At 53.0% G+C, this 24,352-nt stretch overlaps 2 protein-coding genes across 7 annotated transcripts in view; one reads left to right on the top strand and one right to left on the bottom strand.

Annotated features, from left to right (window-relative positions):
* TUBGCP6 (tubulin gamma complex component 6) overlaps window positions 1–3,739 on the top strand; it is a 22,072-nt gene extending 18,333 nt beyond the window's left edge. For 3 of the 5 annotated variants that reach the window (XM_073214088.1, XM_073214087.1, XM_073214091.1), the window contains 10 exons: window positions 29–81; window positions 265–403; window positions 501–669; window positions 780–921; window positions 1,009–1,203; window positions 1,276–1,408; window positions 1,488–1,701; window positions 1,800–1,996; window positions 2,075–2,178; window positions 3,000–3,739. In XM_073214088.1, the coding sequence (XP_073070189.1) occupies window positions 29–81; window positions 265–403; window positions 501–669; window positions 780–921; window positions 1,009–1,203; window positions 1,276–1,408; window positions 1,488–1,701; window positions 1,800–1,996; window positions 2,075–2,166 (1,334 nt within the window). In that variant the 3' untranslated portion in view covers window positions 2,167–2,178; window positions 3,000–3,739. Of the gene's footprint in view, window positions 1–28; window positions 82–264; window positions 404–500; window positions 670–779; window positions 922–1,008; window positions 1,204–1,275; window positions 1,409–1,487; window positions 1,702–1,799; window positions 1,997–2,074; window positions 2,179–2,999 lie in introns of those variants that run through there. The other 2 variants (XM_073214090.1, XR_012121684.1) reach the window with 2 other exon arrangements.
* Window positions 2,234–24,352, bottom strand: SELENOO (selenoprotein O). 2 transcript variants are annotated; one of them, XM_073214098.1, is made up of 9 exons: window positions 23,363–24,268; window positions 10,118–10,321; window positions 8,609–8,789; window positions 7,226–7,356; window positions 6,546–6,826; window positions 4,122–4,272; window positions 3,063–3,248; window positions 2,803–2,959; window positions 2,234–2,715 (listed from the first exon to the last, which is right to left on the bottom strand). In XM_073214098.1, exons 1-9 carry the CDS (start codon window positions 23,935–23,937, stop codon window positions 2,542–2,544), a joined length of 2,040 nt encoding a protein of 679 aa, XP_073070199.1. In that variant the 5' UTR covers window positions 23,938–24,268; the 3' UTR covers window positions 2,234–2,541. The 2 variants fall into 2 exon arrangements, with proteins under 2 accessions (XP_073070199.1, XP_073070200.1); XM_073214099.1 differs by lacking the exons at window positions 2,234–2,715; window positions 2,803–2,959 and having other exon boundaries at window positions 3,150–3,340; window positions 23,363–24,352.

Below are 24,352 nucleotides of genomic sequence, written 5' to 3'. Positions count from 1 at the left end.
GGCCCCCTCCCTCATTTGTGCCACTTAGGGAGGAGTGGGGACACTGAGGACCTCTCTCCAAGCCACCCTCCAAGCTCGCAGGTCAGAGCAGACATGGCGGGGTGGGGGCGGGGTCAGGGGAGTGTGTCCCCGCCCCCCGCCCGGCCTTGTGTGGGCAGCGAGGGCTCCGTCCCTCCGGGATCGGAAGCATGTGGGGGACCCCACCTGCCCTGCCTTCCTCATCCATGAGGGAAGGGCGGGTCCCTTGAGCCTGGCTGGTCTTAGGAAGGTGTGGCGAGCAGCCCCGGCCTTGGGGAGGCGGCAGTGGCGGCGGCCCAGCGCTGGGACCGGGAGCAGGCCTACCTGGCAGGTCTGGCGGGGCAGTACCGCTTGGAGCCATACCCGGACAGCTACGAGGCTATGTGTGAGTGGGGCGGGGGGCTGCGGGGGGCTGCGGCGGGCGCGTGGGGGCTCGGCCTGCCTGTCGGCGGGGTGCTGTAGTGGTGCGTGTCGCCCTGCAGCGGAGCCTCCCATTGCCCACCTTCTGCACCACGGGCTTCCCCGAGCCTTCCCGCTGCCTGAGGATCCCCGGGTTCAGTCGGATGCAGACGAGACCGCGGTGCAGCTGAGCGAGCTGCTGCCCCTGGCTGTGCTCATGAAGCACTCGGTCACCGCCCCGCTGGCCGCCCAGTGAGGCCCCGCCCCCGAGGCCCCGCCCCCGAGGCCCCGCCCCCGAGGCCCCGCCCCCGAGGCCCCGCCCCCGAGGCCCCGCCCCCCCCCCCCCCCCTCCACTCCTGCAGCGTGTCCCTGGTGAACAAGGCTGCCGTGGACTACTTCTTCGTGGAGCTGCGCCTGGACGCGCACTTCGAGGCGCTGCGGCACTTCCTGCTGATGGAGGACGGGGAGTTCGCCCAGTCCCTCAGCGACCTGCTGTTCGAGAAGGTGGCCGCGGGCGGCGGGCCGTGGGGTGTGCGGCGCCCTGGCCGTGCCCTTGGGCCCCGTGCCGACGCCTGGGCCTCTCCCTTCCAGCTGGGGGCGGGGCAGACGCCGGGGGAGCTCCTCACCCCGCTGGTGCTCAACTCCGCGCTGAGCAAGGCCCTGCAGCACAGCCTGCACGGCGACAGCCCGCTGGCCGCCAACCTCTCCTTCGCCCTCAAGTTCCTGCCGGAGGCCTTCGCCCCCAACGCCCCCGATGTACTGAGCTGCCTGGAGCTCAGGTACCAGGTCAGCAGGGCCTGCCGTGCGGGCGCGGCGGGGTCCGTCCCGAGGGCGCGCGCTGAGCCGGCTTCCCGGCAGGTGGACTGGCCCCTCAACGTCGTGGTCACCGACAGCAGCCTGAGCAGGTACAGCGGCATCTTCTCCTTCCTGCTGCAGCTGAGGCTCATGATGTGGACGCTCAAGGATGTCTGCTTCCACCTCAAGCGCACAGGTGAGGCCCGGCTGGGGCCCGAGCACCCGCTGCGCGCGCGGCCCGTGCTGACCGGCCCGCCCCCCCGCCCCCCGCGCAGCGCTCGTGAGCCATGCGGGCGGCTCCGCGCAGTTCCGCCAGCTGCAGCTGTTCAAGCACGAGATGCAGCACTTCGTGAGGGTCATCCAGGGCTACGTGGCCAGCCAGATACTGCACGTCACCTGGTGTGAGTTCCGGGCCCGGCTGGCCGCGGCGGGCGACCTTGAGGAGGTGCGGCGCGCCCATGCCGAGTACCTGCACAAGGCTGTGTTCAGGTGAGGCCGGCGCCGCCGCGGGGCGGGGCGGCCCGGGTGGGCGCCCACGCGGCGTGCGCCTGCCGCCGCCGGGCCCCCACGCAGCGCCTTGCCCGCAGGGGCCTGCTGACGGAGCGGGCGGCGCCCGTCATGAACGTCATCCGCAGCCTCTTCAGCCTGGTCCTCAAGTTCCGCAGCCAGCTCATGTCCCGGCCCTGGGGCCCAGTCGGCCCCCGGGGCGCTGAGCACCCCAACTTCGCCCTCATGCAGCAGTCGTACAGCGCCTTCAAGTACTACTCCCACTTCCTCTTCAAAGGTGATGCTCCCGGGGCGGGGCGGGCGGGGCGGGCGCGGGCGGGGCAGGTGCTGACTGGACCCCCCTCCCCACCCCCAGTGGTGACCAAGCTGGTGAACAGGGGCTACCAGCCCCACCTGGAGGACTTCCTGCTGCGCATCAACTTCAACAACTACTACCAGGATGCCTGAGGGGCCGCGCGCGCAGGTGTGAGCGGGCATGAGCTACTGCGGGGAGGGAGGGGGCAGGACACACAGATGGGGCAGGAAGCTGCTTTATTTAGGGGCTATCTTCAGCCCTTCCCAGGTGGCAAGGGGGTCAAGCCAGGTCACCCCTCCCCCATCCACCAGCCGGGCTCTGCCCTTGTGCAAAGTAGCTCTTTGTAGGGAGCATGTGGGGTAGGCTGCCGAGTCCGCATCAGACACAGACGGGTCAGGTCTTGACTGGGCATCTCTGCCGTCATGGAGAGGTGGGCATGGAGGGCTGTCCCCAGCAGCTGGGGACCACCTCATGGACTCAGCAGGACTCGGGGCCTGGGGGCCTCTGGTGTGGGACCTCCACGGCAGTTACGAGGATCATGTCACACACAGCTCTGCAGCCCAGAGTGGGGGCTTGCTGCTGTAGGGGTGCTGCCCACCAGCTGCTCCACTCGCCTCCCCAAGCTCTGTGGCTTCCAGCACCTGGGCTGTGTCCCCATCCCTGGCGTAGGGGGCCTCCAGCAGCTTCAGCACCCGCTGCACCTGCGAAAGGCCATGTTAGGGATGCCCTTCCCACCCGGGGCCACCCCTGCTGCAGGACCCACGGGCGGCAGTGCCTGCTGTGCTTGCCTCTGAGAAGTCCCCATTCTCGGCAGCCTCAATGGCGTTCTGGGCCATGTAGTTCCGCAGGATATACTTGGGGTTGTTGGCGTGCATGACACTCATGTGCTCGGCCTGCCAGGCAGCATCCCCGCCTGCGTCTTCTCGGTCCTTCTCCAGCCGGGCTCTGCAATCACACCCGAGCCCCACCCCTCTGGCATTTGTGCAGCCACCTTGTGGGGAGACTGTGGTACAGGCAGTCAGCTGACCCCAGCTGTGGCTGGCCTCACCTGTACTCCTGGAGCCAGAGGTCCCAGTGGGCCCTGTTCCTGCTCAGCAGCGCATCTGGACTCAGCTGCTCCAGTCGCGACTGCTGCTCCACACGCTCCAGCTCCTTGGTAAGGTTGGCCCGGGTGCCAATGAGTGCCAGGAGCTGCGGGTTCGACTGCGCCAGCATCAGCATCATGGAGAGCTGCCTGTGCCGAGGGACCGTAGGAGGTGTGTCCATGAGGCCATGATGTCCCCATGGCCGGCCGCGGGCAGTGTTCTGGGAAGGACCGCCAGGCGTCTGGAATGACACCCATCTCAGCCTGGAGCTGGAGGCAATGTCCTCGGTGGCTCTACAACCCCACCAGGGGGCGAGCCCAGAACCAGCCGATGACGCGGGCGTGGACACCTCACCACCCTTATTCTGTGGCAGCCCATCCACGTGATGGGGCAGATGCCACAAGCTGACAGGTAGTCCTGTTGAGTGGGTAGGGACCTCCCCAGAAGGTCACTGCTATCAGTTCCTCCCATGTGACATAGGCCTGGGTTCTTCCCCACTTCCAGATGGGCCCGGGGACCTGAACAGTCCCCAGCACCCCTTCCCCAGTGATACTGGCTCTGCGTCCAGCTGGTCTTTCTGTCTCCTGGGGGCCATCAGCCCATCCCTTGTACGTCACATTAAATTCCTACCTGACCAAGATTTGCTGGCTTGTTTAGCAAATGTATAACTTACTTAATGCTTCCTGTGCTTTATCCTGAATGTGGTCGCACCCTTGGGACACGGTGGGCTCTTCCCAATGAGAGATGGTACAGTCTGGTTGGAAACCTTGTGGGAAACTGTCCCAGGACTGCCCCCAGCCAGTGCCAGCATCACTGTCCCTCTAACCAGTGGGCCTCAGTGCTGCAGGGACAGGAACCTGGCTACCCCTGTTCTGGCCGTGGAGCAGCCATCTGTGCCCCCAGGGGCCCCAGCTAACCTGTCACCAACATTCACCAACGTGCACTTTCCCCTATATGCTCCACTCTCAATGTTCTTCCCTTTCTGGAACCAAATTCCAAGGAAGCAAAGTTTGAATACCTACCGAGGATCCATCTGGGGCCGGAAGGCCAGCCTCAGCTCTTCCAGGGAGGCACACTGTGCGGTCAGCGCGGTCAGGAACTCGTCCAGGCCCAGAGACTGTGGCCCGGCTGGGAAGGAGCTCAGCAGGGAGAAGGTGTTGGTGAAGTCAGCGCCTGCAATCACAGCTGCTCAGGCCACTGCTGGCAGGCCCAGGTCCTGTGCGCCCTGCATACCCCCGCCTAGTCACCAGACCAACATGCTTGCCTGCCCAATGTGGAGGCCTGCTCAGTGTTGCGTCCAAGGACTCCTGACCCCTGCTCTCCAGCCCATTCTGCAGCCCCCCATCTGCCACCCGGCTCAGCTGCCGCTCTGAACCTAACGTCACTCCAAGCCCACTTCTTTGTCTGTGAAATGGGTAAATATGGTGAGGGCACAGGTCAGCCCTGGCCTCACCACTGCCCACTTCAGGAGTAGCAGAGTTGCAAAAAGCCCCCAAAGCTCAGCCAGCCCAGGGGTCAGCACACAGCAGGTACTGAGGCCCACAGCCTGACCTGTGCAGACACACTGCCACTGTGACCCTGAGAAGACACCCAGATACATACACAGAGTGAGAAGGGGGCTGACACCTTGACTCCACAGAACAATCAACTAAACACAGAGAACAAGACACTGCAAGGGTGTGAAACAACAAAGCGAAGTGGCAGAGACCCTTAATGGTAATCACTTCAAGGTAAACGGGTTAATTTCTCCAGTCAGAAAGCAGAGATTGGCAGATGGATTAACCAAAAAGATGGGGTCTACTACACACTGTAAGATACTTTCAATTTCTGTCTGAAGTGAAAGGATGGAAGAAAATACCCCTCACAAATAGTAACTTAAAGAGAGCAGGTGGCTATACTAATAGCAGTATATTTTGTCTGTAAATTAAAAGCTTCTAAAAGACAAAAGAGAACAGCAAGAGTCGGTTCTTCAAGAAGATGTAACAGTTATAGGCAGGTACCGAAGGAGCACCAAAGTACACATAGTAAACAGACCAGTCCAAGAACAGGAGCCGGAGATGCCGCCCCACTTTGAGTGGCCACCTGGACACTGCTGAAGCTGTGGAGCCACGGTCTTCTCGAGTGCACACGGGACAGTCTCCATGACAGACCACACTTCAGACCATAACAGAAATCTTACTACTTTTAAAAAGCCTGTTATCTTTTCTAGCCACAATGGAATGAAGCTGAAAATGACAGGAGAATACTATGAGCGATTTATGCCAACAGGTAAGTCAGATGACATAAACAAACTCCTAGAAACAAATGACAGAAACAAAATCAAAACAGTCCCATAATAAGGAGACTGAATCAGATGAAAACCTCCCAATGAAGAAAACGTTAAAAGCAGATGGTGGCACTGGTGACCTGCACCAACCATTTAAAGAACAACAATCCTACTCGAAACTCTTGCAAACAGCAGGAGGGAACACTGGCCGACACATTTTATGACACCGGCATTGCTTTTGCTGAAGCCAAAGACACCACAAGAAAAAAACACCAACACCCCTTGCAAATACAGACTGGAGCCCTTGGCAGGGAGAGACGTGAGCATCTTGCTCACCCTGTGAGGACGCAGCAGGAAGACTGCCTTCTGGGACCCACGAGAGCCTCACCAATGAGCTGCCCACCTGGCACCTTGTGGCCTCCAGCACTGGGTTCAGCTGCCCAGTCTGGTTTATTACAGCCATTCAAGTTGACTAAGGCGGAGTATGAATTAGGAGTAGAACAATGTGATCATCTTAACTGGTACCGAAGGGGAAAAACAATCAAACTAGGAATAGAAGGAAATGTCCTTAATCTGGTAAGGGCCACATATGAAAAAGGCTACAGGTACCACCACACTCAGCAGTGAGGGACAACAGGTGGGCTTCCACGTCAGCCACTCCTCTTCAACACAGTCCTAGAAGCTCCCACTAGAGCAACTGGGAAGGTAAACAGGACCCAGAATCCTGCTACACGTCCACCCAGCAGGAGGTGCGAACAGACTCAGGTACTTGGTATGTGTGTTTTTACAGCAGCAGCGTGCACAACGGCTACAGGGCAGAAACAGCCTGCGTGCGGATTACTGTTCAGCCTGAAAGGGGGGCCTGCTGACACCTGCTACGGCACAGACGACAACTGCTCAGCAGAGTGCGCCAGTCACAGAAGGACAGACACGGGGGGACCGCTCATGAGGGGCGGAGAGGCTCCCTCCACGGGGGCCAGGGGCCCGTTCAGTGGGGACAGAGATCCCGTTGGGGAGGCTGAGGAAGTTCTGGAGACGGGTGGTGGGGATGGTCACCAGCACACGTGTAGCTAATGCCACTAAAGGTACAGTGAGAAATAGTTAAAAGGGCAGGTTTTGTCACATTTTACCTCAGCGGGAATGCTGAGCCCTGGGTGGCACGTGCACTGCGCCCACTCACCGGTCAGGTGCATGGTCTCCAGGAGCTTGGCCACCAGGGCCCCATCCTCCTCCCGCTCGGCCCGCACGAGGCCCAGCTTCCGGCGCATCTTCTGCAGGTAGTGCCTACGGAACGTGGTGTCAAACTCCTCGGCCAGGATGGCTTTGCCCAGCTCGTGGGGCAGCTCGGGCTCTAGGGCCTCGGCCAGCTTCTGCAGGTTCCATTTGCACACCTCAGGCTGCTTGCTGTACGAGTAGCGCCCAGTGTTGTCAGATGCATTGCACACGTGGTCGGGGTCGTACCTGCCACACAGGTGAGGAGACTGTCTGGGGTGCCCCAAGGCTGTACCTGTGGGCCCACTGCACCCCTGCCTTCCTGGCTCAGGCACCTGTGGCCGCTCTCGGCCCTCTCTGCCCCGAGGCTGCCCCAAGCACAGGGAAGCCACCGTCCTCGGCTGCCCCCCAGGTCATGGCCCTGGCACACTGCCTGCTCCTGCCCTTTCCTCTTTTTAACCCAGAAGTGGAGGGTCCCTTTAAAAATGCCACTTCTCTGCTCGAAACCTTCCAGGGTGCTTGTGCCCCTGCGCATGGCTGAACAGGCCCTGCTGAGAAGGGAGCGTGATGCTCACGCCGCTGAGGACCCCGCCCTGCTGGTTCTGGGGCGGTGTCCCTGGAGGGGCAGCGGGGTTGCGTGGGGCCCACCTGTCCATGAAGCCGAAGGGCCCGTAGTCAATGGTGAGCCCCACGATGCTCATGTTGTCCGTGTTGAGCACGCCGTGGCAGAAGCCAACACACTGCCACTCAGCCACCATCCGGGCCGTGCGGCGCGTCACCTGCGGTAGGATGGGCCCTGGTTGACCCCCGCCCCTCGCTCTTCCCCCACTGAGTTGGCTGTTTCTCAAAGTGGTCCTTGTTCTCCAGAGACTTCCACGGGGGAGAACACTCGACAAGAGTCAAGAAGTAAAAAGAGAATTTTGGATGAGCCTGATGCACACAGGCTCTCATGTCCACATACCCTAGCTGTCTGTTTTATATACTCACAAATTTGTTTCACCCAAACCAAAAAAATGAGGGAACCTTGCCGCCTGAGACTCGGGCCCAATGATGACCATGAAGAAACAAGGGACTTGCCACACTGTCAGGCAAAGCTGCCCTAGTTCCAGGCAGCGGTGCCTCACGCTGCAGGCTGCCAGGGAAGAGGCTCAGGTGGCCCATGCACCCAGACGAGGCGACCCCGCTGCAGCGTGACTACAGCCTCAGGGACACGCGGAGCCCGGGAAAGCAAGGGCCTGCAGGACGCAGGGCTGCTCCCAAGGGCTCCTGCCACCCAGCACCACACCTCTGCCAGGAACCAGGCGGTACTGTCTTCTCAGCCTCTGATGAAGAGACGAGGCTCCGAGGCAGAGCAGCCTGCCAGGTGACCCGCCTCAGGGGAGCTGAGCCCTGCACTCACGTTCTCAGGCCCAGGCCCAGGCCCATGCGAGAGATGGAAAGAAACAGTGTGGCTGCTGCGGCCCCACAGACATTGACTCGGCGTCCGCTTCTGATGGAAGGAATGCTGCCCCACCCTCTCCTCTGCTTCTATTCACTGATGCCACAACAAACAGGGTGTCATGCGTGGGATGTCCGCACGACCCGCTGGGTGGGGGCCACACCTGACAGTTCTGGGCTGGACCCAGACACAACCCGGGGCAGCCAGCATCTCCCCCAGCTTGAGACTGGTCTGGACCAGGTATGCGTGGCTGGGGCCCCTGCGAGCATATGCCCCACCAGCACTCAGGCTCCCCAAGTGGGGCCCTTCCCTCCAAAGTTCTCCCGTTGGCCAGGGCCCCACAAATGCCGCTAGAACAAAGGGACCCTTGGGTTTGTCCCAGGACCCCCGACCCTCAAACGTTTGCAAGAAGTCAGCCCTGGTCACAGCCAGGGAGAGGTGAAGGTCTGGGACAGGGTGCTGACTCTGAGGAGGGCACGGTGAGAACCCATGTGTGTCCACCAGCCAAAAAGACGGTGTCTTCAGTGGCAGGTGGGGGAGGGCAGGGGCCAGGCAACTGTCTGCGGGTTGGGGTGGGGAGCAGCCCCACTTACCTCCCGAAAGAAGGCGGCATTCCTCTGCACGCTGTGGCCGCCGTGAGCAGCCTGGATTTCCGGGTAAAAGGTGCCAATCACATAGTCCAGTATCTGCACTCGAATGTCGTTTCTCCCCACACTGGGGCCGGAGCGCCCTGTGTGCTCGTCTGCAGGCTTAAAAATCTCAAAGGACCCAAACCTGGAGGGAAGACCCAAGTTTTCAACAAGTTAAAACAACTCCACCCACTTGCAAAAAAGGAGGGTCTGGATGCTAGGTCTCAGCCTACAGAGGAAAGAACACATTGATTTAATTAACAGACAAAAATGTTACTAGCCTTTCAGACACTTCAGGTCACTTCCATGCAGCCAGGAACTGCTACACCTGCCCGACTCACCAGGACAAGAAGGGTCTGTGCTGTCCCACACCAAGGGGCACGTCGGTCACCAGCAGCCTACAGTGGGTGACGGGCAGGGTCGGCTTTACTGCACGTACTGCCTGTGGTGGTTGGCAGGTCTCCACCCTAGGGGACCTGAGGCAACGCTGGGGACGTTTTTGGTTGTTATGACTGGGGTTACTACTGGCAACCAGTGGGTGGGGGCCAAGAGGCTGCCCAACACCCCACAAGGCACGGCATGGCCCACAGTAAAGAACAATCTGGTCAAAAGGCCAGGAGTGCCGCTGTGGAGTCTCCTATATGAGGTAGATACCTTCCCTGGCTCCTCCCATCCTCCAGAGAACAAGAGAAAGCCAGGGACCTTAGCCTCAGGTGTGGGGGGCCCAGGGGCTGGTCTGGTGACAGCTGCATTTGACAAGGTCAGCCCGGCCCTGCAGGACAGACAACCACAGGGTCGCCGCAGCTGCTTCCCAACAGCTCTGGGGCAGGAATCAGTACCACACAAATGTTTGATGCTAGTGACATCAAGGGGACATCAAAGACTTACAGGCTCACAAGACAGGAGCTGGAAGGGACTCAGTGACCAGGGGTGTGAGAAAGGCAGCAGACAGACACAGCAGGCATGGGGCAGCCCTTATTCACAGGACAAAGTAAGGCCATTTTCTTGGGAAATTTGATGCAGTTCCTTGTCATAAGCTACAAGGAAACAGCTCGGCACAGGCCCTTCCCAGGACCCCACGTCTGGGCAGCCCCTCTGGCTGCCTGAGGTCTTGCCCCCTTCACCAGTGCTTTGGGGACCCGCTGCCTGGGCCAACCACACACTGGCTAACCAGGCTGCCTTCCATCACCTCCTCTCTGGTAGCAAGGGCCTGGCACGGTGCACAGAGGGCTCAGCACAAGTGTTCACGTCAGGACTGGACTCCAGACGTAGAAAATGCCCAGGGCCTGTTGTGGGGGACACAAGGCATCTACTCTGTGGCCAGGCTGCCCCTCCTGCACTCGGGCCGGGCAGGGGCCGGCTTCTGGCTGCACGCACATTTGCCTCCACCAGGCTTCTCAGCCGCAAAAGCACAGATTTCCTACAACTTGATAAAGCAAGTGCATTACGCAGGCCAAAGGGCCCTGGCATTACCTTAGGAAAGTGGAAGCTATACGCAACACAACCGTGCATGGTTCGTATTTTGGATTACCATCATAGAACATGTCGCGCATGACGGTGGACTGGGATGTGACGCAGGCCCCGGCCCGTGTGGTGGGGATCCCCAAGTGGAACATGGCTTCGCTGCACAGGAACTCCCGGATACTTGACCGCAGGACTTTGCGACCATCGGCCTGTCTGGAATCAAACACAGAGGTCACTGTGTGCTTAGGCAGGCATCCATTCAACAGAGGATAAGACAGCTAATGGAAGGGACTCAAAGCACCCTGTAGGCTTTTAAAAAACAACTCATAAGCAGCTCTAATATCGTCATAAAAATGTCTGCTTTACCTAACACCCATCATCGTCCCTGGCTTGTTGCGGACGCCAAGGACAGCAAAGGCGACGTCAGCCTCTACGAGGTCCCGGCCCACACGCACTTGCAAACCTGCGATTCTGTTTCAGGAATTTATTTAGCAGAAGCACTAGTGGGGAAGAGGTGGACAGCCTTGTAGGCCTTAACCTTTTTTTACACCAAGCCTATTTTTTTTTTCTTTAATAGACTCTATTTTCCAGAGCAATTTTAGGTTCAGAGAAAAATGGATCAGAAGGTATAGGGTTTTCTCATGTACCTCCTGTCCCTCCACACATATGACCTTCCCCACTGTCAATATTCCATCAGATCAGACATTTGTTACAACTCATGAACCTACACTGACATGTCACCACCACTGGCGTCCAGTCTCCATCAGGGTCACTCTTGGTGGTGTTTGTCCTGTGGGTTTGGACACGTGTGATGCGTGTCCACCATCACAGTGTCACATAGGGTAGCTTCCCTGCCCTAAAACCCTCTGCTCCCCCCGGTCATCACCCCCTCCTCTGACCTCTGGCCGCCACTGGTCCTTTACTGCCTCCGAGAGTGTCACAGAGCTGGAGTCACACGCTCCGCAGCCTTTTCCAACTGGCCTCTTTCATGCAGTGACATGTGTTTAAGGCTCCTGCACGTCTTTCCTTGGCTTCAGAGCCCATCTCTTTTCAGTGCTGATAACATCCCATTGTCTGGACGGACCACAGCTTTCTCTGCATCAGCTGCTGAGGGACATCCCGGCTGCTTCCACGTCTTGGCAATTATGAGTAAGGCTGCTGTAAATGTCTGTGTGCACATTTTTGTGTAGCTGTAAGGTTTCAGCTCCTTTGGGTAAATGCCACGGAGTGCGACCACTGGAATCGAATGGCAAGAGTCTGTTCAGTGTGGTGACAAACTGCCAAACTGTCTCCCAAGGTGGCTGCACCACTCTGCACCCGCCCGGCAATGACTGAGCATTCCTGCGGCCCCGCATCCTCGGCAGCACATGGTGTTGTGGGCGGCCTGGGCCTTGGTCAGCCAGCAGGTGTGTGGTGGGTGGGGTCCCACTGCTTTTACCCTGAATTTCCCAGGTGGCACAGGCTGCGGAGCCTCTTCTTGCGTGCTTATTTGCCAACTGTGTGTATCTTTGGTGTCATGTCTGTTCAGGTCTTTGGCCCATTTTAAAATGAGGTATCTGTTTTCTTCTTGAGTCTCTAGAGGGGTATACAATTTTGGGGTATAGCCCTTTATTAGATATGTCTTTGCAAATTTTTCTCCCCGTCTATGGATTTTCTCATTGTCTTAATGACTTCTGCAGAGCCTAAGTTTTAACTTCACTGAATACCAGCTTATCTATCTAAATCTATCTAAAGATATTTTTATCTAAATCATTATTGCCATGCCCAAGGTCCTCTAGGTTTTCTCCTATTTCATCTTTTAGCTTTATACTTTTGTATTTTACATTTATGTTTGATCTACTTTGAGTTAATTTCCATGAAAGGTGTAGGGCCTGTGAGTGGGTTCATTTTTCGCATGTGGACATCCAGTTGTTCCAGCACCACTTGTTGAAAAGACTGTCTCTGCTCCTCTGCCGCAGGGAAGGTGACTCTATTTATGTGGGTCTATTTCTGGGCTCTCTGTTCTTTCACCACGGTTACTGCAGCTTTAAGTGAAGCTTGAAGACAGGCAGTGTCAGTTCTCCAACCTTGTTTGGTACCACGTTGGCCACACTGGGGCACTTGCCTCTCCACATAAATTTTAGAATGTTTGTCAATATCCACAAAATACCTTGCTGTACTGCATCTGTAGATCAAGTTGGGAAGTACTGACATCTTGACACTGAGTCTTCGTAGCTGTAGACATGGAATATCTTTATATTTAGTTTTTTGATATATTTTATCAGTTTCATAGTTTTCCTCATACAGATCTTGAGCATACTTTGTTAGATTTACACTAAATATTTCATTTTTGGAGTCCTAATATAGTTTTAATTTCAGATTCCAATTGTTTATTGCTGGTATATAGTATAGTGATTGCATTTTATATAGTAATTTTATATCCTACAACCTTGTTATAACTGGCTATTTGGTTCCTTTTTTGTTGTTGAGATTTCCCTACAAATTTCCTCTTTGTCTTACTGCATTAACTAAGACTTCAGTATGATATTGAAAAGCAGTGGTGAGAAGAGACATCTTTGTCTAATGTCTGATCTTAGTGGGAAAGCTTTGAGGTTCTCATCATTAAGGAGATGATAAGACTTAGGTTTTCTGTAGATAGTCTTTATCAGTTTGAGGAAGTTCCTTTCCATTCTGCCTTTTATTGAGTCTTTATCTAAAAGGGTACTGAATCTTGTCAAATGCTTTTTCTGCATGTATTGATGGGATTTTCTTTCTTTAGCCTGTTGATATGATCTATTATGTTTATTAATTTTTCAGTATCAAACCAGCTGTGCATATCTGGACTAAATTCCATTTGGTCACAGTCTATAATAATTCTTTTCAGACACTGTTGGAATCAGTCTGCTATTTTGTTGAGGATTATCTATGTATCTATGTTCATCAGAGATTTTGGTCTGTAGTTTCTTATATTGTCTTTGATTTGGTATTAGGGTAACACTGACCTCATAAATGAATTATTATTATTATTATTATTATTACTTATTTTTATTTTGGTATCATTAATTTACAGTTACATGAAGAACATTATGTTTACTAGGCTCCCCCCTTCACCAAGTCCCCCCCACAATCCCCATTACAGTCACTGTCCATCAGCGTAGTAAGATGCTATAAAATCACTACTTGTCTTCTCTGTGTTGCGCAGCCCTCCCTACATTATACATGCTGATCATAATGCCCCCTTTCTTTTTCCCCACCCTTGTCCCTCCCTTCCCACACACCCTCCCCAGTCCCTTTCCCTTTGGTAACTGTTAGTCCATTCTTGGGTTCTGTGAGTCTGCTGCTGTTTTGTTCCTTCAGTTTTTGCTTTGTTCTTATGCTCCACAGATGAGTGAAACCATTTGGTACTTGTCTTTCTCCGCCTGACTTATTTCACTGAGCATAATACCCTCTAGCTCCATCCATGTTGTTGCAAATGGTAGGATTTGTTTTCTTCTTATGGCTGAATAATATTCCATTGTGTATATGTACCACATCTTCTTTATCCATTCATCTACTGATGGACACTTAGGTTGCTTCTGTTTCTTGGCTGTTGTAAATAGTGCTGCGATAAACATAGGGGTGCATCTGTCTTTTTCAAACTGGGCTGCTGCATTCTTAGGGTAAATTCCTAGAAGTGGAATTCCTGGGTCAAATGGTATTTCTATTTTGAGCTTTCTGAGGAACCTCCATACTGCTTTCCACAATGGTTGAACTAATTTACATCCCACCAGCAGTGTAGGAGGGTTCCCCTTTCTCCACATCCAAGCCAACATTTGTTGTTGTTTGTCTTTTGGATGGTGGCCACCCTAACTGGTGTGAGGTGATATCTCACTGTGGTTTTAATTTGCATTTCTCTGATGATGAGCGATGTGGAGCATCTTTTCATGTGTCTGTTGGCCATCTGAATTTCTTCTTTGGAGAAGTGTCTATTCAGATCCTCTGCCCACTTTTTAATTGGATTATTTGCTTTTTGTTTGTTGAGGTGTGTGAGCTCTTTATTTTTGGATGTCAATCCTTTATCGGATCTGTCATTTATGAATATATTCTCCCATGCTGTAGGATACCTTCTTGTTCTATTGATGGTGTCCTTTGCTGTACAGAAGCTTTTTAGCTTGATGTAGTCCCACTTGTTCATTTTTGCCTTTGTTTCCCTTGTCCAGGGAGATATGTTTATGAAGAAGTCACTCATGTTTATGTCCATGAGATTTTTACCTGTGTTTTTTTCTAGGAGTTTTATGGTTTCATGACTTACGTTCAGGTCTTTGATCCATTTTGAATTTACTTTTGTGTATGGGTTAGACAATGGTCCAGTTTCATTCTCTTACATGTAGCTGTCCAGTTTTGCCAGCACCATCTGTTGAGGAGACTGTCATTTCCCCATTGTATGTCCATGGCTACTTTATCATATATTAATTGGCCATATATGTTTGGGTTAATGTCTGGAGTCTCTGTTCTGTTCCACTGGTCTGTGGCTCTGTTCTTGTGCCAGTACCAAATTGTCTTGATTACTGTGGCTTTGTAGTAGAGCTTGAAGTTGGGGAGCGAGATCCCCCCCTCTTTATTCTTCCTTCTCAGGATTGCTTTGGCTATTCGGGGTCTTTGGCAGTTCCATATGAATTTTTGAACTATTTTTTCTAGTTCATTGAAGAATGCTGTTGGTAATTTGATAGGGATTGCATTGAATCTGTATATTGCTTTGGGCAGGATGGCCATTTTGACGATATTAATTCTTCCAAGCCAAGAAGAGCATGGGATGAGTTTCCATTTGTTAGTGTCCTCTTTAATTTCTCTTAAGAGTGTCTTGTAGTTTTCAGGGTATAGGTCTTTCACTTCCTTGCTTAGGTTTATTCCTAGGTATTTTATTCGTTTTGATGCTATTGTGAATGAATTGTTTTCCTGATTTCTCTATTAGTTCATTGTTAGTGTATAGGAAAGCCACAGATTTCTGTGTTTTGTATCCTGCAACTTTGCTGAATTCTGATATTAGCTCTAGTAGTTTTGGAGTGGAGTCTTTAGGGTTTTTTATGTACAATATCATGTCATCTGCAAATAGTGACAGTTTGACTTCTTCTTTACCAATCTGGATTCCTTGTATTTCTTTGTTTTGTCTGATTGCCGTGGCTAGGACCTCCAGTACTATGTTAAATAACAGTGGGGAGAGTGGGCATCCCTGTCTTGTTCCCGATCTCAGAGGACAAGCTTTCAGCCTCTCGCTGTTCAGTATAATGTTGGCTGTGGGTTTATCATATGTGGCCTTTATTATGTTGAGGTACTTGCCCTCTATTCCCATTTTGCTGAGAGTTTTTATCATGAATGGATGTTGAATTTTGTCAAATGCTTTTTCAGCATCTATGGAGATGATCATGTGGTTTTTATCCTTCTTTTTGTTGATGTGGTGGATGATGTTGACAGATTTTCGAATGTCGTACCATCTTTGCATCCCTGGGATGAATTCCACTTGGTCATGGTGTATGATACTCTTGATGTATTTTTGAATTTGGTTTGCTAATATTTTGTTGAGTATTTTTGCATCTATGTTCATCAGGGCGATTGGTCTGTAGTTTTCTTTTTTGGTGGGGTCTTTGCCTGGTTTTGGTATTAGGGTGATGTTGGTTTCATAGAATGAGTTTGGGAGTATTCCCTCCTCTTCTATTTTTTGGAAAACTTTAAGGGGAATGGGTATAATGTCTTCTCTGTATGTCTGATAAAATTCCGAGGTAAATCCATCTGGCCCAGGGGGTTTTGTTCTTGGGTAGTTTTTTGATTACTGATTCAATTTCGTTGCTGGTAATTGGTCTGTTTAGATTTTCTGTTTCTTTCTGGGTCAGTCTTAGAAGGTTGTATTTTTCTAGGAAGTTGTCCATTTCTCCTAGGTTTTCCAGCTTGTTAGCATATAGGTTTTCATAGTATTCTCTAATAATTCTTTGTGTTTCTGTGGGGTCCATCATGATTTTTCCTTTCTCGTTTCTGATTCTGTTGATGTGTGTTGACTCTCTTTTTCTCTTAACAAGAGGCTTATTAAGAGGCTTATCTATTTTGTTTATTTTCTCAAAGAACCAGCTCTTGGTTCATTGATTTTTTTCTATTGTTTTATTCTTCTCAATTTTATTTATTTCTTCTCTGATCTTTATTATGTCCCTCTGTCTGCTGACCTTAGGCCTCATTTGTTTTTCTTTTTCCAATTTCGATAATTGTGACATTAGACTATTCATTTGGAATTGTTCTTCCTTATTTAAATATGCCTGGATTGCTATATACTTTCCTTTTAAGACTGCTTTTGCTGCATCCCACTGGGGCTTTGTGTTGTTGTTGTCATTTGTTTCCATATATTGCTGGATCTCCACTTTAATTTGGTCATTGATCCATTGATTATTTAGGAGCATGTTGTTAAGCCTCTATGTGTTTGTGAGCCTTTTTGCTTTCTTTGTACAATTTATTTCTAGTTTTATACCTTTGTGGTCTGAAAAGTTGGTTGGTAGGATTTCAATTTTTTGGAATTTACTCAGGTTCTTTTTGTGGCCTAGTATGTGGTCTATTCTGGAGAATGTTCCATGTGCACTTAAGAATGTGTATCCTGTTGCTTTTGGCTGTAGAGTTCTATAGATGCCTATTAGGTCCATCTGTTCTAGTGTGTTGTTGAGTGCCTCTGTGTCCTTATTTATTTTCTGCCTGGTGGATCTATCCTTCGGGGTGAGTGGTGTGTTGAAGTCTCCCAAAGTGAATGCATTGCATTCTATTTCCTCCTTTAATTCTGTTAGTATTTGTTTCACATATATTGGTGCTCCTGTGTTGGGTGCATATATATTTATAATGGTTATATCCTCTTGCTGGACTGAGCCCTTTATCATTATGTAATGTCCTTCTTTATCTCTTGTTACTTTCTTTATTTTGAAGTCTATTTTGTCTGATACTAGTATTGCAACACCTGCTTTTTTCTCTCTGTTGTTTGCATGAAATATCTTTCTCCATCCCTTGACTTTTAATCTGTGCATGTCTTTGGGTTTGAGGTGAGTCTCTCGTAAGCAGCATATAGATGGGTCTTGCTTTTTTATCCATTCTATTACTCTGTGTCTTTTGGTTGGCGCATTCAGTCCATTTACATTTAAGGTGATTATTGAAAGATATGTACTTATTGCCATTGCAGGCTTCAGATTCATGGTTCCAAAGGTTCAAGGTTAGCTTGTTTACTACCTTACTGTCTAACTTAACTCGCTTATTGAGCTGTTATAAACACTGTCTGATGATTATTTCTCTCCCTTATTATTCCTCCTCCTCCATTCTTCATATGTTGGGTGTTTTGTTCTGTGCTCTTTTTAGGGGTGCTCCCATCTAGAGCAGTCCCTGTAGGATGCCCTGTAGAGGTGGTTTGTAGGAGGCAAATTCCCTCAGCTTTTGCTTGTCTGGGAATTGTTTAATCCCTCCTTCATACTTAAGTGGTAATTGTGCTGGATACAGTATTCTTGGTTCGAGGCCCTTCTGTTTCATTGCAGTAAGTATATAATGCCATTCTCTTCTGGCCTGTAGGGTTTCTGTTGAGAAGTCTGATGATAGCCTGATGGGTTTTCCTTTGTAGGTGACCTTTTTACTCTCTCTGGCTGCCTTTAATACTGTCCTTGTCCTTGATCTTTGCCATTTTAATTATTATGTGTCTTGGTGTTGTCTTCTTTGGGTCCCATCTCTCGGGAGTTCTGTGTGCCTCCATAGTCTGAGCAACTATTTCCTCCCCCAGTTTGGGGAAGTTCTCAGCAATTATTTCTTCAAAGACACTTTCTATCACTTTTTCTCTCTCTTTTTCTTCTGGCACCCCTATAATGCAGATATTGTTCCTTTTGGATTGGTCACAGTTCTCTTAATATTGTTTCATTCCTGGAGATCCTTTTATCTCTCTCTGTGTGTTCTATATGTTCCTGTTCTCTGGTTTCTATTCCATCAATGGCCTCTTGCATCTTATCCATTCTGCTTATAAATCCTTCCAGAGTTTGTTTCACTTCTGTAATCTCCCTCCAGACATCATCCCACTGCTCTTGCATATTTCTCTGCAGCTCTGTCAGCATGTTTGTGATTTTTATTTTGAATTCTTTTTCAGGGAGACTGGTTAGGTCTGCCTCTGCAGATCCTTTCTCAGGTGTTGTTTGAACTATCTTGGACTGGACTAAATTTTTCTGCCTTTTCATGGGGACAGTGGTGGCTGTAGGCAGGTTGCAGGTGTGTCAGGTGGGAGAAGAAAGTCGGTTCCTGCTTGCTGGATGCCTTGCCCTTCTCCGCTGCCTGTGACGGTTACCCGCACTCCTGGAGCAGCCACTGGGTTAGTCCCCTAAGCTGCTGTGGGCGGGGTGTCCATCAGAGCAGTGCGGAGCCCTGCGGGGAGTGACAGGCACGCCAGGTGCGCTCCTCTGTGATAGCTGCCTACCGGGCAGCTGTGCCAGCAATGGCCTTTGGGTCTGGCCCGGGTGGCTGTGCATTGGGCTGGGATTCCGGTTGGCTGCTGGCAGCGTGCGTGCTCCCTCTGGCTCCACTGCACGTGCGTGCAGGGCTCTTCTGGCTCCACTGCCACCGGTGTGCTTGGGCCGCACCTGGGCTGTTGAGTGGCCGCTGCTGCGGGCTTGCACAAGCCTCTTCTGGTCCCCTCTGGCGCCGCTGGTGCACGCGATCTGCTCCCAGTCCCTTCTGGTGCCGCCACCCCCAGCACGTGCTGCCGCTCTCCCACTACTGGGCCAGTGTGTCGGGGTCCGCGCCAGTTGGAGGAACAACTGGCAGGCTGCTTAGTGCTGTGAGGGGCTTCAGAGCTGCGCTGGCTCCCCGGGGTTTAGGGCGCCTAAGGTTCCCCGGAACTCCCAGCTGCTGGCTAAGTGTGCCGGGATGACTTCGTCCAGCTATGGGGTCCCTGTCTCTTTAAGACTTGCAGAAAGCACTCGCTTTTCTTTTGTCTCAGGGATGCTGGTTGCGGGGACCTGCCCACAGGTTTTGTTTTTCCGTTTCTCTAATATCCAGCACCTCGTGCACCTTGTGTGTGTGCTCCGGGTGCGGATTTCTAGAGCTGGTTGTTTAGCAGTCCTGGGCTTTCACTCCCTCCCTGTTCTGACTCCTTTCTTCCCGCTGGGTTCTGGGGTGGGGGGGCGTTCGGGTCCCACCTGGCCGTGGCTTGTATCTTAACCCCCTTCGTGTGATACTGAGTTCTCGCAGATGTAGATGCATCCTGGCTGTTGTACTGTATCCACTGGTGTCTCTTTTAGGAATAGTTGTATTTATTGTATTTTCATAAATATATATGCTTTGGGGAGGAGATTTCCTCTGAACTACTCACACCACCATCTTCCCACGATTCTCCTCATAAATGGATCAGAAAGTACTCCCTTTGCTTCTAATGCTGAAAGAGCCTGCAGAAAATTGGCAAATTTCTTCCTTAAATGTTTGGTAGAATTCACCAGTGAATCTATTTAGGCCTGGTGCTTTCTGTTTTGGAAGGTTATTGTTTATCCAATTTTTTTAATAGATACAGACCTATTCAGACTGTCTATTTCTTCTTGTGTGAGTTTAAATAAATTGCATCTTTCACAAAACCGGACCATTTCATGTAGGTTATCGAATTCTCCTCTGATGTCCCAGGACGGGTGCCTGGGTGTAGCTGGGTCTCTCTCCCTTGGTGTGGGGAGGACTCATCCTGTGTACTGTTCTTCAGACCTCTTAGATCTCTTTGGTGTCTGACATGATTTGGGGAAATCCTGTTACTGTTTCAAATGCTTGTTCCTCTCTTTCCTTTTGGTATTCCCATTACATAATTACTTCTTTTGCAGTTTTTCCACAATTATTGATAGTTTTTGTTTTTTGTCTTTTTTCTCTTTGGTTTTCATCTTTGGGGGTTTCTACTGAGATACCCTCAGGCTCAGACTCATTCCTCATCTACGTCCAGTCTACTAATGAGCCCATTATGGTATTCTTCATTTCTGTGTTGTTAGAAATCTCTAGCATTTCTTTTTGGTTTTCTGAGAACTTGCATCTCTCTGCTTACCATGCCCATCTATTCTTTCATGTTGCCTACCTTATCCATAAATAGAGCCTTTAGCATATTAATCATAGTTTCAAATTCCCAGTCTTAGAATTGCAGTATCTCCACCCTAAGTCTGGCTCTGATGCTTGCTCTGTCTCTTCCAACAGTGTTTCTTGCCTTTTAGTATGTCTTATAATTTTTTCTTGATAGCCAGGCATGACATACTAGGTAAAAGGAACCGTTTTAAATAGATCCTTAGCAATATGGTGATACGGCATAGGTATGGGGTTGGGGCAGTGCTCTAAGTCCTATAATTAGGTCTCAGTCTTGTAGTGGACCTATGTATGCCTCTGTGCCATAGGCTCCCTGTATTCTCCTTTAGGCAGGACAACCAGGCTAGAGTGGGCTGCAGCTGGGTATTCCCCTCACCCTCCGCCCCCACCGGCAGGCTCCAATAAAACCCCAGCAGCGGGGGTGCTGGGTGAAGCTTCCTGAGGCAGGCATCTAACAGCAGCACAGTGTATTCCAAATGGTTCCTTTTCCTATCCCCCTGCCAGAGCACAAGGGGATTTTTCTCCAATATTCTCTGTGAGAAGCTAGTAGAACTTCAGGAGGTAAAATTCACTATAGGGGGCCCCTTATGACTAGGTCTCCCTGGAGCTTCTGAGTTGTTTACATTGAGCCTCCAGTAATTCATCAATTACAGGGCCAGGACCCCGTGAGGATTTCTGCTCTGCTGCCGTGACTCTGTCTGCCGGCTGCTCCGACTTTGGGGACATTTTGACTGTGGCCTCTTTTCTTTTACAGATCTATGGAAGGTCGCTGTTTCTCAGTTTGTTCAGCTCTTTACTTGTTGTGAGAATGGAGTGGTGACCCCCAGCTGCCTCTGTGCTGGACCAGAGACTGTAATTGGCTTTAAATTGGAAGAGGAACGCGGCAGCAGTACGCAGGAGCAGCCGGCCTGCACAAGCCCTCCTCACAGCATGCAGGGCTGCACACTCTGACCTCCAAGAGTCCCAGCCAGCAAAAACACACTGACAACTGGAGCTCGGACATTCTCGTCTGGGAGTCAAGCCTGGGGTCCTGGCCTGGTCCAGGACGGCAGTGTCCCAGCACTCTGCTAGAGAGAAGGGCCTCTAGGCAAAGCACGGTGTGTGGGAAGATAATGAGTTCCACAGCTGCTTCACTTGGCAGGACACCACAGCAGGGTGACAGCACCTGCTGCTCATGTCCTCTGTCAGGAAGGGGTTAGACCTGGGCCCAGTGTGAGTGGAGGGGTGCTTGAGCCCAGGCCTGCAGGGAGGGGCCCAGGAGGTGAATGGCAGCAGCCAGGCCCACCCAGCACCCAGAGCTCTGCAGGCTGCAGAGCAGCTTGTCCCCTATATGCACAACACCTCTGTAAATGAGGCCTGGTGGTCACCCCAGGTCTCTGGCCAGTGTGACTCTCAGCCCACAGCTGCACTCCACTCACCTAGTCTCTGGGGTGAACATGTCACGGCAATCCATCCTCAATGTCATTCCACCTCTCCCTGGCCTTGGGAGTTCCCTCTCCGCCCGGCTAGATTTCACGTTGTTCAGCAGGAACAACTACCAAGCTATCTTGAGTCTGGCAAGAAATGATCCTGAAAACAAGCAGCTTGTTTTCTTGCCTAGAGCAAGGTTCCCAAAGCAGGAGCCAGACTTGAAGAACATTACACAGCAAGCATACAAGGCCTCAGGGCAGCCCTGCCCCAGAGCCGACAGGACGTGTGACCACAGTCCCTTCCCCTACACACCCAAGTCCGTTCCAGCCGAGCTGATGGGATGGAGCCAGCTGAGGACTAGCTCTTCTCTACCTGCCAGGAGAGGCTTGTCCTAAAATCCCAACCCTCATGGAAGAAGGAGGAGGCAGGAAGCTCCTGCCCAGCCCCAAAACACACCTGCAACTCCAGCAGCAGCTGGCCTTAAGCTCCTCACAGCCTCTTAGGGCTTGAGAGACCCCAGGACCCATGGAGGGCATGTGAACCTGAGTAACAGAGTAACTCCTTCCCTTCAAAGGAAAAAGTGTTCTGGCAGACCTCAAATTTGGAAACTGATTTAAAACTCAAGTCTTCCAATATAAAAACCAACCCCCCAGCAGATTACTCTCACGAAAAGGTTTGTCTTTACAACTGGCAAAAATAAATTAGCAGGGTGAACAGAGATAGCCTAAAGATGCTCACAGAATGAGCAGGCCCCGGGATGAGAGGTATTTACACCTCCTTCCAAGGGGCAGAAACTCCTGCACCAGCCTCTGGTGCAGACAGCCCAAGCAGGGTGCTCGGGGGAGGTGGTGGGGTGCCGAGCTCAACTCAGGAAACTTCAGAGACAGAAAGGTCTGGAGACTGGAGGAAGAGAACAGACCAGTTATTCTGAAAATGTAAGATGGAGCTGCTGGCAGTGGGGCACGAGGGACATGCTCGTCCTTGGGGGACGAAAGGGGAGCAGCTGGACCCACCTGCAGGATTTCTTTGAACATAAAATACCAACTTAGGTCTAACTTGCATTTAACAAACATGGAGTGAACATATGAACTGCTCAGTGGAAACGAGCAGAACAGACTGTCAGCACTGCACTGAGAGCCAGGGCACCCTGGGGGTCAGGCTGTTGGCATCTGGACCAGGTGCTGTGCCTCTGGGTCTCCTGTAAGTTACCTGCCCCTGCCCCCTGACTGCGGGGCCCCAACAGGCTGGCCCACAAGTGCCAAGTGTGCTGGGTGCCCTCGGGAAGTCTGTGTTGCCTGTGAGGTTGTCTGACAAGTGTCCCCCCCCCACTCGCAGCACTGGCGGCTGGAAACGCAGCAGACATGAGAGCTACAAGTGGGACTGACTCCAAGGTTCTTGGGATGTTTACGGGAACGGAGTGTCGGCAGCTGCCAGTTCTGTGGGATCAGGGACACTCGGTGGCAGGAGATCGGCAGGGGAGGGGACCAGCGGCCACAGACCTTGTTCCCACCCCCTCGGCCTCAGTGCCTCCTCGGGAGCTGTTCGCTTTGCCAGGACGCCGCTCCCCGCCATGTTCCGGCTCCCCAGATCAAACTTCTCCAACTCCCCCCTCCCCCCCAGGTGGGGAGGGCCTCTGTGGACATGTGCACGTCCCCAGCCCCAACGTACACACCTGGAGAAGCGCGCAGGGCAGCCCCTCCAGGGCGCCGTCCACCGCCAGGCCCCGGCCCCGCCCACCCGGCGAGGGGCCCACCCGGCGAGGGGCCCACCCGGCGAGGGGCCCACCTGGAGAAGGGCGTGGGGCCGGCGCCCTTGAGCTGCAGCTCCCAGCGCTCGCCGGCCGCCGTGCACACCTCGCCCAGGTACATGGCGGCGCCGTCGCCCAGCTGCCCCGCGAACTGGCCGAACTGGTGGCCGCAGTAGCAGTGCGCGGCGGGCTCGGCGCCCGGCAGCAGCGCGTTGCCGCTGAAGAAGAGCGCGGCCTCAGCCTCGCACGCCTCGCGGGCGGCGGCGTCGCTGGGCGGCACGTCCAGGCCCAGCAGCGCCAGCGCGGGCTCCGACAGCGCCACGAGGCGCGGCTGGCGCAGCGGCGCGGGCCGCACGCGGCTGAAGCAGGCCCCGGGCACCAGCCGCGGCGCGCAGGGGGCGCCCTCGGGGCTGGCCGGCGGCGTCTCTACGGGCAGCGCGCGCAGAGCGCGGTTGTCGAAGCGCAGCCCCGCCAGCCAGCGGGGCGCCGGCTCCATGGCGGCGCCGCGGGCAGTGGCCGAGGAGACGCAGCGTGAGGGCTGCGGGCCGAGTCGCGGCAACCGGGCGCGGGCAGCCGCGAGCGAAGCCCAGAGCGCGGCCCTGAGCTCGGCCATCCGCTGCGCCGCTGCGGCGGAAGCCCCTCTGCCCAGACCGGAAGTCCTGCCGCCGGGGGCGTGTTCCACCACTGCGCCTGCGACCCTGACGGCCTGGCTCTGATTGGTTGCGTCGTCCGTCCGTCATCTCGGCTCGCGGTGGGGGCTGGGCAGCGCAGGGTTGGCAGTCAGACCAGGATATACCTGCCGGTCCAGATAAGTGCCCCGAGTGGGGTGACCGTGCTGAGGCACGTCCTCTGTGGGCCATCAGGGATGTCCCTAACTCGGGTGAAGGCAAAGGTCAGGCCCAGCTCCATCCTGTGCTGAGGCTCTGGCCCAGGATTCGTGCCAGGACAGGAGTGTTGGGAGGGGTTGTCCTCGAGAAGAGGTGACCGTCCGTTAACCCGTGAGCCGGGCCGGGCACTCGGAGTCTCCA

The sequence above is a fragment of the Manis javanica genome, chromosome 10 (assembly GCF_040802235.1).
Source record: "Manis javanica isolate MJ-LG chromosome 10, MJ_LKY, whole genome shotgun sequence".
Taxonomy (NCBI): Eukaryota; Metazoa; Chordata; class Mammalia; order Pholidota; family Manidae; genus Manis; species Manis javanica.
This window is presented reverse-complemented; position numbering and strand designations above follow the sequence as displayed.